Source organism: Mustelus asterias, chromosome 16 (assembly GCF_964213995.1).
Source record: "Mustelus asterias chromosome 16, sMusAst1.hap1.1, whole genome shotgun sequence".
In the NCBI taxonomy this organism is placed as follows: domain Eukaryota; kingdom Metazoa; phylum Chordata; class Chondrichthyes; order Carcharhiniformes; family Triakidae; genus Mustelus; species Mustelus asterias.
The window spans coordinates 41,783,961-41,800,187 of record NC_135816.1 but is presented as its reverse complement, the minus strand read 5'-3'; the positions used below and the strand labels follow the sequence as shown (position 1 = coordinate 41,800,187).

The window sequence follows — 16,227 nt, the reverse complement described above, 5'->3', positions numbered from 1 at the left end:
TCCCAATGTCTGATTTAATTAATTTTCACAGATTAATGGCCTTGGTGCTTATCTGTGTGGACTTTTATAAGAAGACCTTTTTTTTTCATAGCAGCTTATGTGATTTTTAAACTAGTGTGATGATTAACACTTTCAGAGGCATTATTTAAATATTTTTTTTCTCTGTAAGTACAGTTGAGTTCCTATGGATGCAAAACATAAACAGGACAACAATAATATTGCCTGCACAGATCTATAACCTATGGGTAGATTTTCTGATCTCTAATGGTATAATAGGCAAAGATCCACCTTGTCTGAATTTTATCCATTTAGTAGTTAGTTTTTGTACTGGCACCAGAAATGTCTACTAATTTACAGTTACATTTATTAAAATTAGCCCTCAGTGATTTTGTTTTTTGTATTTCCCAGCTTTTTAAGCCAATATTGTGGTCAGTTAGCTGCTATGTATATAAAATGGATGATGCAGGGTTGCTAGGGTGTACTCATTATGGAAGTGCATTTAAGGAACCATATAATATGTAGTAGCTACTTGTGACTATTTCTGCAGTATTTTTGCTTAATTCTTATGTATTTGGTCAATAGGTTTTGTGCCAAGTAATTTAGTGTGAACATTTTTTTGGTACCTCATCATTGAACAATGTGAGCTAATTAATGGCTGTGTTCATTTTAATTGAATTAGTTCATATAAGAACACATTTGCACGCTAAATTAGGCATTACACATCACTAAATATAATCTCAAATGCCTATCTTTGTCTTTATTTTCTCTAATTGGAGGCAAATATAATGGATATAAAAAAGCTTTTGTAGATGCTACGGTAGGTCTTGCCTCCAATTGAGCATTAGATGGGTGGTGAGATGCTTATGTCTACTTGACTGTTATATTTGCTGATTCCACAGGAAATTCAGTCTAACTCTGACAGTGGGAATCTCTAGCTGGCATTGGGCCTGGGGATGCAAGTGCATCAGTGAAGCACAGGAATGGGATGATGGGTACATTTAAAGAGTTATGGCTCATATAGAGATAAAATGATTGTTAGCCTCTAATATTTTTATGTATATTTCAGCCTTTGCACAATAAATGCAGTGTCTAGAAATTGAATGAGTTAATATTAACCATTGAACTCCTTGGAAAAGTTCAAGGACTTGACACAGCACTCTATATTCTACTTATAGTTACTCTATTTAACTGTATCTATGTTACTAGAAATACAGAATTGATTTTCAATGAGTTTTTCTCTGTGATTAGTGCAATATATTTCCTAAAAAGTTTGTTTTCATGTGTCAATCAATAACATCTAAATCATGTAGCAGAGCAATAAAAATGGATTTTTCAGGATCACGATAACACAGCATTTCTTGGGTTACCATTAAATGATGAAATATATCTGAATAACAGTCATAGTTCCACAAACAAGTTGGTGTTAAACCAATTGCTCTATAGTTAAATTATAGTGCAATTGATGTATGGATGCAGTGCAGAAGCAGCTTAGTCCTTCATTGCTGATGGCAGCAATCTGTCCCTGATTCAGTTGTTAAAAACAAATTGCTTGTGTAGTTAAAGCTGTGTTCTAGATATATTGACAATTTGGTGTGTTAAGAATGGCATGTTCTTTGATGTGATCCCACCTGTCACTCTGAGTACTCTTCATTTAAATGCTGCTACATCTATTTCTGTCTTCCTTTTTCAACTAACTTTCTGCAGTTGAATCTTCCACCTCCATGTTACTTTTCCCAAAACTTACAGCCCCCGTTTCCATTTAACCATCTAGCTCTGAATGGTCAATGTATAAACTTAAAAATGCTAAGCTGTTGCAATGACGTCTTACTTAAGGAAGTCTAATTAATCTTGATTAAAACTCATTTGTTTTTCAAATGTTGAATTTAAATCACATAAGCTCATTAGGACATGTTGCTGTTCAGTGAACTTTATTTATGAAAGGGAAAAATAATACCCTGTTGATTATTTCAGGTTAAGAATCACTATCCGATGAACCCACAGGATTTACAGTTGTATTTTCATCTTGTCTTCTCTCTAGGATTATTTTCAGGGTAGCATGCTTCGCTGTAGATAGTGTGTTGCACAGTATTGCACTTCTCGGTAGGAAAATAGCACAAAGGATACAGTTTTAAAATACAAACAGCTGACTGCAGCCTGAACAGTTGCAATGTGGAGATTTTTCTACAGTGCATTAGTCTGATTCTATCAAGGTCTCAGAAAATGCCTTTTCTTTGGATATGAATCATTTCCAAATGGGTTAACCATTAACTGGATTTAAAAGCTTGAAACATTTTTGATGCAACATTTGCACAGTACTTATTTTCGTCCTTTCAGATTTTGGTATGTGTGAAAGAGAAAGGGCAGCTACATTAAATTTTCTTGAAACAAATAATTGTTGTTTACATCAATAGTATGTGCAATTTGCTTTGTACCTGATGCTGTCATTACAATTTGGACATTACCATTCTATCTTGCCTCTAGGTGGCATCATGGAATTTTCACATTTTAATGCTATCAGTCACACAGTCATATTTACAGTTGCATATTGCTGTCTGTGAATACTTGTGATAATGTTGTATTCTAACCTAAAATAGTTAATATTATATACTGACCTGATAGGTTTATTGCATTTCCTGTCTTTGCTCAATGACAACTAAATGTTAAACGTTAAAATAGACATGGCAGCTTTCAAAGTAACATTTACACTCCTTTTTCAACACTTGACAGAAGTGAAGAGGAAATGCACTCCTGGATATTGAGAATAAACCTGGTAACCGCAATTTTTTCAGCACCCTCCTTTCCAGCTGCTATCGGCTCACTGAAAAAATTCAGCCGGCCTCTTCTCCCTTCGTCCACCACCAAACTCTCCCAGGTGAAATGTATACAATTATGTAGTATGAAAATGATTAACTGCGAAGTGTAATATGCTACCTGTCTGCATAATGATCTTTGCCATGGAATTGAGTTGGACCATTGACTGATCTATGGAGATTTTGTGGCACAGTGGGTAACATCCCTGCCTCTGAACCAGAAGCTCCAGGTTTGAGTGCCATCCCAGGATTTGATGGCCAAGGAAGGTGCATCCACAACTTGGCTGAACAGGTTGATTATCATCCTGCAAATCTTTCCAACACACACCAATAGACGGTGGTAAAAGTGGGAGAGATTCCTGGTCAGCAATGTAATGGAAAGAAGGTTGGAGCCTCCACCATCACTATCCATATCTCCAGACTTCAACATGCATATAAAAGTGCATGTTCCCACAGCAGCTTGGATTCCCCGAATGAATGGCAGTGTATCACCACAACTTTAGTGACCTAAACACATTACTAAAATGAATTGAAATGTATGATATTGTAAATTTTTTTGGTTGAACATCTGACTTGTTTTAATTCCACCAAAATGTTGCCAAGCCCAGAAAAAAGGTCCAAATATTGCATGATTTATCACTATAATGTTGCATAACCCCTAGTGGCAAGTAAAGCCTTAGTCGAAGAGTAGTCACTCTGAATCTTATTGCCTCATTTCAGGCCATTGATTTTTGAACCAGCAACAATTCTTTCAGTTTAATGTGGCTTCAATCTGAGTAAAGTTGAATATTACAAAAGCTAGAGTTGATTCCCTGGAATTTAGAAGGTCAAGTGATGTTTTCATCAAACTTTTTGAAAAATTAAGAGGAACTGATAGGGTGGGCAGAGATAAACTATTTTCGTTGGTTGGGCAGACTAGGACGAGGGGATATAGCCCAAAAATTAGAATTACGCCTTTCAAAAGTGTAGTTAGAAAAAGTTTTTAAATTTATTTATTAGTGTCACAAGTAGGCTTACATTAGCACTGCAATGAAGTTACTGTGAAAATCCCTTAGTCTCCACTCGCAAAGAGTGGTGGTAGCTTGGATGTCCTGACCGAGCTGCTGCACTTTTCCAGCATTTTTGTTCTGATGTCAGATTTCCAACATTTGCAGTATTTTGCTTTGTATTAGTTTGGAACTCTTTTGCACAAATAACAGTTGATCTCAGATTAGCTGCTAGTTTAGAATCTCAGATGGATAGAGTTCTGCTACCTAAAGGTATTAAGGAACTTGGGGCAGCGGTGAGTTCAGGGAGTGAGGTCATAGATCAGCCATGGTTTAAGGGGTTAAGTGGTCTCCTTCTGTTCCTATGTTCCTACTTGGAACCAATCTGAATCAGAAATAAGTTGAATATCTGAACCAAAGTTCTTATCCTTAACTTGGGCATTGTCATATAAGGATAAATGTTCTGGTTTTCCATCTTTGGCATTAGTGGAATTGAGTGTATGCTGTGAGATCAAACCTGTTGATCTTAAAGTAGGACATGGGAACTTTAATCAAAAATAGGTAAGAACTTGAAATGTGGAAACATATTTTGAAAGTGTGCACATTGCGAGATACACAACTTCCTGTGATTTTGGCAGTTTACAGAATGGACAATGAGGCAGGCATGTTCTTGGCTGGCAGGAAGTCAGCATTTAACGGATGAACAGTTGTCGGTTGACAAGACCATCAGAAGTAATGATTTCCTCTGGCTTAGTACAAGGTGTTATTTTAACTCTTAATTTTTGTGTTTTGCTATTGGAGAGAATAGATGGAGTTTTGGTCACCAGATTTTAGTTGCCTGCAATTCTATTTTTTTAAAAATAGGCATTGTAATTGAGTTACTTCTCTTTGTGTGTTGTTTGGAGAATGAGAGAAATAAATCAAGGATAGAAGGCAGATAAAAATGAATGAGAAGCCACATTTGCACACACAGCAGTAGACAGAGAAAGAAGAGTCCACAGATGCTTGCTACACTTGACACCTGCTATCAAGGCATTTGAGGCAATCATAAGCAGCAGAGTACAGATGCAACAAAATGTATTTAGCCCCTTGGATAATTGCTAAATTACATATAAACCTAAATAGCAAATTACATATAAACCTAAATGGATCGATCTGAAGGTCTAATAATACAGCTCCTTCCAAGATCATAATACTCTGCTGCATACTGCGTCACCTTATCATCAAAATCTGTATAAGCAGATAATAATACCAATTTACAGTAAAGAACAGAACAAGGCAGGGAGCCTGTGTCTTTTTTGCTCAATGTACACAGTTCTCTCCTGTCCAATGCAGTTTCCAAATACATTCTTCAGTTTTGGATCTTTTCTGACTTTCTATCTAGAGTATTTTATCTCCTGTATCTTAGGTCACTTGTATTTAGTAATTCCCAACTCCCCTTAGTTTCAAGAGCATCTATTCTTGCCTTGAAATTTCGGTAAACATTTGAAAATGTGACAAGGAAATTGACAATAAACTGTGTCTGGTAATTGCTTTTAATTCTGGATTGACCCGATGCCTCCATAAGATCTCTCGCCTCCACATAATGTGATTGAATATTGCCACTTTGCTTCAAGCTTAAAATATCAAGTGAATCTATTTGAGAAAAGATTAACAAGTAACTAAGTTACAGTCATATAATTTAGCTTTATATTTACAGTAGCCAAACTTCCACAATTCCTCAAGTGGACAAAATAGTAAACACATTGTGAATCTAAGAACTAAGCGAGGCCTTTGCAGTACTGTTAAATAATTGCTTTTTCTTGCTTTAGAATATATTATCACTGTGGGTGGGTAATAAATCTAAACTGTTGTATTGAAATTCAAATTGTTTCTGTTTTATTGGGAATTTCAAATTGATCGATTCTTTTCCTGAGATTTTAACAGTTTTTGATGTTCCAAAAGAGAGAGATTTCTTGTAGTTAGGCCATCAGTTGCTGAAATTTAAATTAGAACTGTTAGCTATATGCAAACGGAACAAGTCATTCAATATTGTTTAAATTTCAATTATTCCACTCTCCATCCTGAAACTTGTGTCATGAGTTATGTTTATACAAGAGTTTGCAATAGCTGGCCGTTTAACTCTTTGTATAATCAGAGCATGTAATGAGAAGGCCACCTGTAGGAATTCAGGCAAATGCCAGTTTCCCAACACCCTTTATTGTGCACTAAAGGAAAAGGCCATTCCCGCGGCTTACAGACAGATAACTTTCACCTCGGAACCTACAACTCCGGTCCAGGTATAGTTTTGGGCTTAAATATACCCGCTGACTGCTTTCATTCAAGCTGAGGACTGGCACTGGCAGCGGCTATCTCCATGGCCAGTGGCATCTGGCCCTGAGATGGCCTAACTTTCTTTAGGGTTTTACCCTGAACTTTGACCTTGTAAGATACTGGTCCTGTTTTCTCCATTACGATCCCAGGGGACCCATCTAGGACCATCCTCATGAATCATGAATCAGATTGCCCATTGCAAAAGTTCTTTCTATCCTCGCGGAATCAAAGTTTCTTCTTTGGTCCCTTTTGGGACTCCATCTTCCCCACCAAGTTGGGGAATAATAAGCTCAGATGAATTATGGGTCCCAACCCTGCGACTCAAATGCATCAATCATGCAACACTATTTTTAAATGTAAATGCCCTGGAAGCACTCAGCACTCAAATAGTGGCGCCGAGCACTTCCAGGAAACAGCAGCTACCTTCTGATACCATCAGAAAAGGCAGGTTGCAGCCAGCGTGGGGCGTGCCACTGCCTTGCTGAATAGAACAGGCAGCTTCAAAGAGGGCCAGCAGTGTTAACACACAGGAAAGTAACCATGCAAGAAAAATAAAGGTATAGCACTCGGCCCATAAAATTACAGCTTCCAATAAATAAAAAGGAACTTTCTGATATCCCCAATATGAAACTGAGTGCCGGTCACTGACGCACACCAGACTATTAGCGTTTTCCAATTCACTCTTTGAAAATCCTGTTTCCATCCCCTTCTGGTTCATTAACAAGCCTCCTAAAGGAGCTAAATTGGCAGTTAATTGGAGGAGAGGGGATTCCTTGTTTACCCCACCTCCCCCCGCCAACATTTTAAAAGTTTTATACTGCCCCAGAGGGAGCATAATCCAAAGACAACCTCTGGGACTGCGATTTTTAAATCAAACTCACACCCGGTCCCAACCCCACTGGCATTTGAAACTCTAGCCCATTGAGTCACTGAATAAGTATGACAGCCTGCCAGGGCAGAAAGGGTTGGGCCGGTTGCATATAAATTCTGCTGCAGAGAACTCAAAGAAGGACTATGGTGTGGGCCAATGCAATTGATTGCTTGCTGCGTTGGCAGGCCTACTAGAAAACTTGCTGTCATTGCCAAGAAGCATGGAGCAGTCTGACACCAACGTGGCACAAGGATTTTCTCAGATTTTTTAGCTCATCCTTTCCTGTGTGGACATGATAGCCAACTCCATGAAGACATTTGTGGACCAAACCACAGGGTTCGGCCTGTTGACAGATGCCTCAGCTTCCGTTGCAGCACAAGTTGAAGACACCCAATGTCATAGTGGTGCAGTGGAAGCTCAAACTGATGTTACACAATTCCAGCTCATTGTAATGTTCCTGTCATCCAGTGTCAGCTTGCAGCCTCCACCCCAGTACCAGTACTCAAAAGGGGCTTGTCGAGCCTCACAACAGTTCAGTTCTCCAACAGATTACTCAAATTGAGTCGCTGCCCCAAGGGAGTACCAGTGGCTCCACTGAGCATGAATCTGCTTCTCACCTTCAGGATGGCAGCATTTGTCCTCCCACTCCACTATGCCCAGCTTACTGTGGACTGTCTGTCAAGCAGTCTAGATTGCTGCCCTCCCATGCTGAGATAATGCAGTTCAAAACTGGAACTTCTAAAGCCAGAACTTCTCAAGGTTGTCCTCTAAGTCCTGTTTCAGTCTCCTTCACTGAAATTGAGCTGACTTCCACCAGCCATGTTGCAACCATTGGGATAGCTCTGCATAGGAGCACTAAACAAGGCACAGGAACACAAGAGAGCTCGAAGGGAAAGCCAAAGATGATTTGTTGCCTTTAGTGTGGAATATTGATTGGTTTGGTTGCTAAAGTTGGTTTGGATTGGTTGTTTTTTGGTGGCTTTTATTTCAACATTGTAGCTTGGAGGACACTGGTGGTCAGTAACAGAGAAAAGGCATGTTGTGGAACTGTGACAGAATGGAGATTTGGCATTGTATTCAGTGAGGTCGCAGTCAGATGAGCCAATTATGCACAGCTGAGTGGTGCTAGTTTCATAAATGCTACAGAGTCAGCTGGGTACTTTTTGGGTCACCCAAAGAAATTTAAGAAAGGGAGTTTTGTGAGAAATGATGGCAGAAATACACTTTCCAGAATGGAACTTTCACAGCTAAATGTACCATTTTCATTTGTTCCTCTGTGGCAAGATGAATGAATCGATAAAGAATAAAAAGTACAAATGATGCTACTAGCCCTATGCCTAAGGATATCTTCACCTTCATTATGATCTACTTCCTCTTTATCCTCACACCTCTGTGTCGAACTTGCCATGTTCAATTGACTGAGTGGTCTTAATACGTGCACTCCTTTGTCTTGCAAACAGAGAGGTACAAGTGTGGGAAGCACTTTGATGAATGATAGCCAAGTGACTATCCTGCACTTTCCCTTATGAGTAAATGAACATATATCTCATGAAGGTCAGATGCATGGAATATTTGCTTTGTTACATGACCTTTCCAACTAATCACATTGAAACTGTTGCAGCATAGTCTGCATGTGAAGCTTGGAAAGCAATGACCTGTATTTTGTAGTCAGTAGTGAAGCATTGGCACTTGCCACTGGGTTTCACCAAAATTTTCCACTCACCCAACGCAATGGTCCAGTGAAAACTTTGTTGAAAAGTCCAGAGAATTTCTCTATGAGATGGCCCCCATTGGATCCCTGCAGCATTGAATAACTCACTTATACTGGAGTAGTAAAGAGAAACCAAGCGCATCTTTTCCCGATGTATCGCAGCTTGGTATGGCTCCTGCTCAAGACCGCAAGAAACTACAAAGCGTTGTGAACACAGCCCAGTCCATCACGCAAATCAGCCTCCCATCCATTGACTCTGTCTGCACTTCCCGCTGCCTCGGAAAATCAGCCAGCATAATCAAGGACCCCACGCACCCTGGACATACTCTCTTCCACCTTCTTCCGTTGAGAAAAAGATACAAAAGTCTGAGGTCATGCACCAACCGACTCAAGAATAGCTTCTTCCCTGCTGCCATCAGATTTCTGAATGGACCTACCTTATATTAAGTTGACCTTTCTTTACACCCTAGCTATGACTGTAACACTACATTCTGAACTCTCTCCTTTCCTTCCCTATGAACGGTATGCTTTGTCTGTATAGCGCACAAGAAACAATACTTTTCACTGTATACAAATACATGTGACAATAAATCAAATCAAATCAGAAGCTGTGAAAACAGACAGACCATGAGTAGAAAAGACATGTTTCTCCCTCACTAGCTTCCACTGTTGCAGTACTTGTTGAAAAAGTGGAAAATATAATTTAAAAGTTCAAACTCAGATGCATGTAAAATGGACATTTGTCATAACTGTGAACAAAAAAATGAACAGATAAATAAGAGTATAATCACATTAAACATCATAAAAATTTGCACAAAGAATTTTGAAAAGTCATGCAAATGTGAAGAGGATTAAATTACTGTATCGTGAAACTGTGTCTTAAATCTCTTAAGTAAGCATTCCAAGTAGAAACACTCCTTCCAGTGCAATGTTGCCTTCATTGAACTTCACGAATGCCAGAGGAACTTTCTTTGTGCCTCTCACACTAACCCCAAAATCTTTTCTGAGAGAAATATTGTAAGAAGTAACCAATTAACCCAAATTTAAGCCAATCCCTTGTTTTCTGAATCAATTTCAACATCAGAAAGTTAAACACTGCAGTATGTGGAGGAATGCAGAATCATCTCGAGCAATATCAGGATTTTGAGTTATCATGAGCATCAATGTTGCTGTCAGTTTTGGCAGTGTAATGACGGTTTTGTTGCCATTAGCACTGCAAAATCTGGGCCACTGCTTTCTATGGATGACAGGAAATTGTATACTTTTGGCTATCTATGTGATACAGTGCAGTGTCGGCCAACCTTAATTGGCAGACTTCCTGAGGCTATTTTTTTTTTCTCTCAATTGCTGCTATGGTTTCTGGATATTTGTGAGTGTATGGAATCTGGCAGCTGCCTCCTGCCAAGCAACTGGGATATTCTGGGAGGAGGGTGTCCTGTGATGCCTTTCCTGTACTTGTTCTGTAGACATTTCCAAACATGCTGCAAAAAATGGAAATGATTAATCCTTTTCCACAGACATTAGTGACAGCTTTGCTCAGTGGTGACACCCTTGCAGCTTCCAAATCAGCTAAGAAAGCAAATGGCCTTTATAAATAGGAGCAGCGAATGCAAAAAACCAATGCTAAAGCTATACAAAACACGGACTTCATCTGGAATATTATGTCCAATTCTAGGCATGCTTTAGGATGGATTTGAACGCTTTGGAGAGGATACAGAAGAGATTTACTGCAAGAGACCTAACTAGACTGGAGAAGTGGGGGTTATTTTTCTTAGAGTAGAGGATAAGAGTAGATTTGATAGAAATGTTTAACACTTTAACTGTTTCCCCTTTTGTTATTGCAACTTCAAGAGTTGGCTGTCTACATAATCTCAAATTCTTTCCTTTTATGGAGCTTATCATTTCTATAGCCCTGAATCATCCAGCCTCTTGGGGAACTTACCAATTCTGTAGCCCTGAAATCACCCAGTCACTTTAGGTAAACTGTTTCTGCTTGGGGAACTTAACATTTCTGGCAGTCACCTAAGTAATCCATTTCTACACCTAGAGCAATTCACGCCCGATCATCATTACATACTCTCATGCCTTTGGAATGCCCTGATCACATTTAGATAGCTGTTACTGTTGCTAGGCAGATTTCTACCTTTCAGGCTTTTTAAAATTCTTGTTACTGTTGCTAGGCAGATTTCTACCTTTCAAGCCTTTCTAAAATTCTTGTTACTGTTGCTGCTAGACAAATCCTTGACAATATTTCAAAAAGGTAACCTGTAAACATTGATGTTCAGAACTGGGACTTGGGAGTACTCGTATAAGGAGCACAAAGTTAGCCTTCAGATGTGCAGCAAGTAATTAGGAAGGCAAATTGCAAGTTAGCCTTTATTGCAAAGGGATTGAAGTAAAAATAGGGAAGTCTTGCAATGGTTGTACAAGACTTTGGCGAGGCCACACCTGGAATACAATGGGCAGTTTTTGGTCTCTACTTTTAAGGAAATATATATTCAGTACAAGTGTTCACCAGTTTGGTCCCTAGGATGAGGGACACATTCTTTGGGTCCAGATTTTCTGGAGTTTAGAAGAATGGGAGGTAATTTTATTAAAACATTCAAGATTCTGAAGGGATTTGATAGGCTAGATGCTAAGAAGTTGTAATCCCTGGCTGCGGAATCTACAACATAGGGACACAGTCTCAGGAAAAGAGGATGATCATTTAGCACTCAGCTGAGGTGAAATTTCTTTGCTTGTGAATCTGTGGAACTGTCTACCACAGATGGTCATGGATGTCCCATCATTGAAAATACTTAAACCAGTGGTTCCCAAACCTTTTTCACAGGGCCGCACTTTCGGAATAAAAATTTGCTCGCGCCACACCGAATTTTTTATTCATAAGAAATACATTCAAAAACAAAAGAAAACAACTCCTAGCAGTGCTTGATTCATAACATAGAACACAACTACTTTATAATATGATCATGGGACATCCAGAAAGTATAAAACAATGCAGCTACATAAAAACATCTATCCATTATTAAATGTTTCTTTGATTGTCCTTGAATCTTCCTGCCACACTTGCCATCCTCTCTCGCACCAGTGTGGCGCGCCGCACCCTTTGGGAACCACTGACTTAAACCCTGAGATAAATTTTTGGTCCCTCGCGGAATTAAGGGATATGGAGAGCATGTGGGCAAGTGGAGTTGAAACTGAAGATCAGCCATATTGAATGCTGGAAAAGGCTCGATGGACTGTATGGGCCACTCCTATTTTTTATGTTTTTAGTGACACCCAGCTCCTCCTCAGGGTGTGCTGTTGCAGTCTTAGCAGATATAATCAGCATTGAATGATAATTTGATATGAAGTTCAACTTTTTATGCAGTATTCTTGATGCAAAAATGATTGAAATGGTTAAGCCTCGTTGATGAGGTCCAATTGAGCTTTTGGCAGAGTTCTACATTTTAATTATCACTGAATTGTCTGACCCTGGAATATGTATTTTAGAAGTTCCTTCTTTCAATGATAAAAATAACCTATAAATTTTAAAACAGTAAAAATTTACTTTTGTTTTTGCTGAAGTTAATGAATGATATTTCATTTTTGTTTTAATCCCATATGTATGTCCTAAACAATATTTCTCGATGTAAAATTATTAAAAATTGAATGCTAATGAGTGCATTTTACTTAATGGTTATCTGTCTATGAGAATTTTCCAATCTGATTGTTTGCTCAGACTGCTTGATGACTTCCCTGTTCCTGGTACTGCTAGTCCCCTGTAGATGGTGCCAAAATGAGAGTAACTTTTCACAAAGGGAAATCAGTGCCGCAGAACTAGCTCGATCTTTTAGCAGCTTTCTTCAAGGCCAGCGACAAATGGGTGTCCCTTCCCCACTAACTAGAAAATCTGATTCAGTAATGATTTGGATAATTTTAGACGTGTGTCTGATAAATTCCAATGTTTAATCAGATTTTCCTCACACATAAATTCTCTCTGGAATGTAGAAGAATGAGGCAAGATCAAATTGAGGTATACAAGATGATAAAAGTTATGTATAAAGTAGACGTGGCGCGGACGCTTCCTCTTGTGGGGCATTCTAGGACGAGAGGTCATAGTCTTAGGATAAGGGATAGCAAATTTAAAACAGAGTTGAGGAGAAACTACTTCTCCCAAAGAGTTGTGAATCTGTGGAATTCATTACCACAAAGTGCGGTGGATGCTGGGACAGTGAGTAAATTTAAGGAGGAGTTAGACAGATTTTTAATGGGTTGAAGAGTTATGGGGAGAAGGAAGGAAAGTGAGGATGAGGAGCATATCAGCCATGATTGAATGGTGGAGTGGACTCAATGGGCCGAATGGCCTAATTCTGCTCTTATGTCTTATAGAGTTTTTCAATGGAATTAAATCACACAACACAGCTCACACAGATCTTTCTCACAGCTCTGATGAAGAGTCATTCAGACTTGAAATGTTGGCTCTATTCTCTCTCCACAGATGCTGTCAGACCTGTTGAGATTTTCCAGCATTTTCTGTTTTTGCTTCAGATTCCAACATCCGCAGTATTTTGCTTTTATCGCACAAAGATGTATTTGTAAACTCCTTTAATCAAGCATAAATCTACAATAATTATAAAGCACTGACTCTTCCTGCATTTAATGTGTATTCAATTACAACTGATGTATAATGTGCAAAATATAGGAGGAGCAGCTGAAGTCTCACGAGACCAAGTGGAGACAGATTTCAACTGAATTAGCAGAACATAGCACGCACCCTCCTGAGAAGAATGTCAAATCGAAAGATGCAGAGGAATACAGACTTAAAGAGCATTATTTATTGTTTGAGGTGAGTATGCTTTTTGACATTTAACACCAAAAAAATATATAAGATGTGTGATGGCGGACCGCTGAATATGCTTGGCATTCAAATGTATGCTTTTATGTTACATTTTTAATAGTCTTCTCTTTATACCACTTGAAAGTGCGAAGTTTCACAACGCCAGGTTAAAGTCCAACAGGTTTATTTGGTAGCACGAGCTTTCGGAGCGCTGCTCCTTCATCAGGTGAGTGGAGAGTTGGGTTCAGAAACAGGGCATATATAGACACAGACTCAATTGCAAGATAATGGTTGGAATGCAAGTTTTTACAGGTACAGACAATGCGAGTGGAGTGTTTGTGAACCCAACTCTCCACTCACCTGATGAGGGAGCAGCGCTCCGAAAGCTCGTGCTACCAAATAAACCTGTTGGACTTTAACCTGGTGTTGTGAGACTTCCCTTACTGTGCCCACCTCAGTCCAATGCCGGCATCTCCGCATCACTTGAAAGTGATGCTGAATAGTGGCATATTCACCTATTCATAGCCGTCAGCCAATTTATGCATATTGTAGAAGCTTGGTAACAGTATAATAAACATGTATTTCTATCTTCTCACCCGCTTCTTGCCCTCCTTCCTTCTCAACTGGGATTTAAAGGCTAGTAAGGTTATCCCTTGATCAAGATCCTTTAATGAAGACCATTCTTTTCCTGAATTTCAATGAGAATAATATTGAAATTGCTTTTTATGCTGAACTGTCACAATAGTGACAGTCTAATGGCTCAGATACAGGAGAGCCTGGAAAGTAGGCAGGAGAGGCATTAGAATGGATCGCCATCATATTCTCATTGCCAGGAAACTTTCCCAAGGGCAAGCAAGGAACTAGATCAATAACGCTTGTTCAGGCCTTTGGTGGGTCAATTTTTTGCAGTTTCACTAGCATTTTGTTGTTAACTGAGCGCCCCCCTACCCTGTGCTGCCAGCTCAATGGAGGCAGATATGAAACTGTTGCCTTTTTACATGTTCCAGTGAATGATTGATGTAATTAGCACTGAAATGTATCAATGAAATGAAGTTTGACAGATGGAGATGCTTTAGTCCAGCGATGAGTAAGGTCAAGCAGAGGTGAGCTTAATGAGGAAAATAACTTTCTAACATCTGACAACCTTATACTGTTCTGATTAACTTGTGGAGTATATAATATTGTAATCTTCAGACTGAATGAAAATCTTTTTAAGGACTAGTTAAAATTGTGTAAGTGTCATAATTGTTATAATTTGGAAAAAATCTGAATTCTAAAGTCTAAGGCCTAAATTTTTTGGATGGATTTTTTGGAGTGCATCCACACTAACTCCGATAGCCCTGCTGTCAGTTAATGCTCAATTGATTGGCAGCAGGCAGAAGGAATCCTGCCTTGGAGAGCTGTCAGACAACCAGATTGTCCATCTCACCCTCTTGCGGACTGAGCACTGTGCCAAGGACTACGTTCAGGGAGTTGGTATGCGGATAAGTGGCAGGAGTCCCAGGGAGGGGAATGGGGTGATTGGGTTAAAGAGGGATAGGCTTGGTTGGTGGGGGAGGGGCAGGAAAGATCCAGAGGTATCCGGTCCATGAGTGAAGGGTGCCCACAGTCAGAAGAGGGCCTCCAATGGAGGCACCGCCCCCCCCCCCCCCCCCCCCCGCCCATTGAACCCATCCAAGATCGAGAATGTTAACTTCTATTTCGCAGCCTGAGTGATCCAGTGCCCACCAGCCTGAAAATTGAGGATAGGCAAGAAAAGGCTCTTAAGTGGTCATTAAGTGGCCACGTAAGGATTTTAATTAGGGCAATGGTGGGCTTCCTTCCTGAAGCCCTGCTCACCCTGGCATGAAATCATGTCCAGTCAAGAAGGGCGGGTCCCAGAGGGAATCCCGACCATGCAATTCCGCCTCCCCTTCCCCCACCCCCAAAATCCCACCAAAGGGGAGCATGACATGCAGACTCATCATTTCATTTTAGTTTTTAAATTATTACATGAAGTAATAACCAGAGTTCGTGCAAAATAGCTTTTGCTTTTCCAACTTTTAAGTCAAGATTTAATGCAGTATGTAAATAATTCTCTATTGTTTAGCATTTTGTAAAATGGAATGTTCTGCCCTCTGAGTTAAACTTACTCTTGGATTGTAATTTACCTCCACAGAAAAGTCGATATGAAGCATATATTAACCTACTGAAGGCAAAACTAAAGGTAGGAACTGACGATCTGGAAAAAATTGAGGCAATTATTTTCAGCTTTGAAAATGATGAAAATTCCTTGAGGAAGACTCAGTCTAGTCCTTCTCTGAACCAAGGACATTTTTCTCTAAATGGCAAAATGGAAAAGGACATTATAGAACAGAAATGTTATCCCAAACAATGAGATATACAGTTATATGAATTCACAAATTCAGTTACCCTTGCGTGGATTAAAGAATGGACAAGTTGCGAAAGTGGGTTCAGAAATGTATTGGGCATAGTATTTAAGATTTACTTGTAATTTTTTTAAAGATTGCATCAGTTCTATATCTTTACTACTAACATTCCTTAAAGTTCTCTGTTTTGCTTCTCCCTCTCATCTTCTTACACGTTTTATTTTTCAACCCTGTTCAGGACATTATTTATCAAAATAAAATTTCCTCTGTAAGCACATATAACCCATTTTAATTTTTTTAATTCATATCCAACCCTGCCAATCTCTTCACTCATTGTTGCATGTTTCC

At 39.3% G+C, this 16,227-nt stretch overlaps 1 protein-coding gene across 1 annotated transcript in view; it reads left to right on the top strand.

Moving 5' to 3' along the window:
- LOC144505342 (PH and SEC7 domain-containing protein 2-like) overlaps positions 1 to 15,887 on the top strand; it is a 118,847-nt gene extending 102,960 nt beyond the window's left edge. The window contains exons 12-14 of the mRNA XM_078231463.1: positions 2,728 to 2,872; positions 13,376 to 13,519; positions 15,669 to 15,887. Coding sequence (XP_078087589.1) covers positions 2,728 to 2,872; positions 13,376 to 13,519; positions 15,669 to 15,887 — 508 coding nt within the window. The remainder of the gene's footprint in view (positions 1 to 2,727; positions 2,873 to 13,375; positions 13,520 to 15,668) is intronic.
- Positions 15,888 to 16,227: the final 340 nt, after the last annotated feature.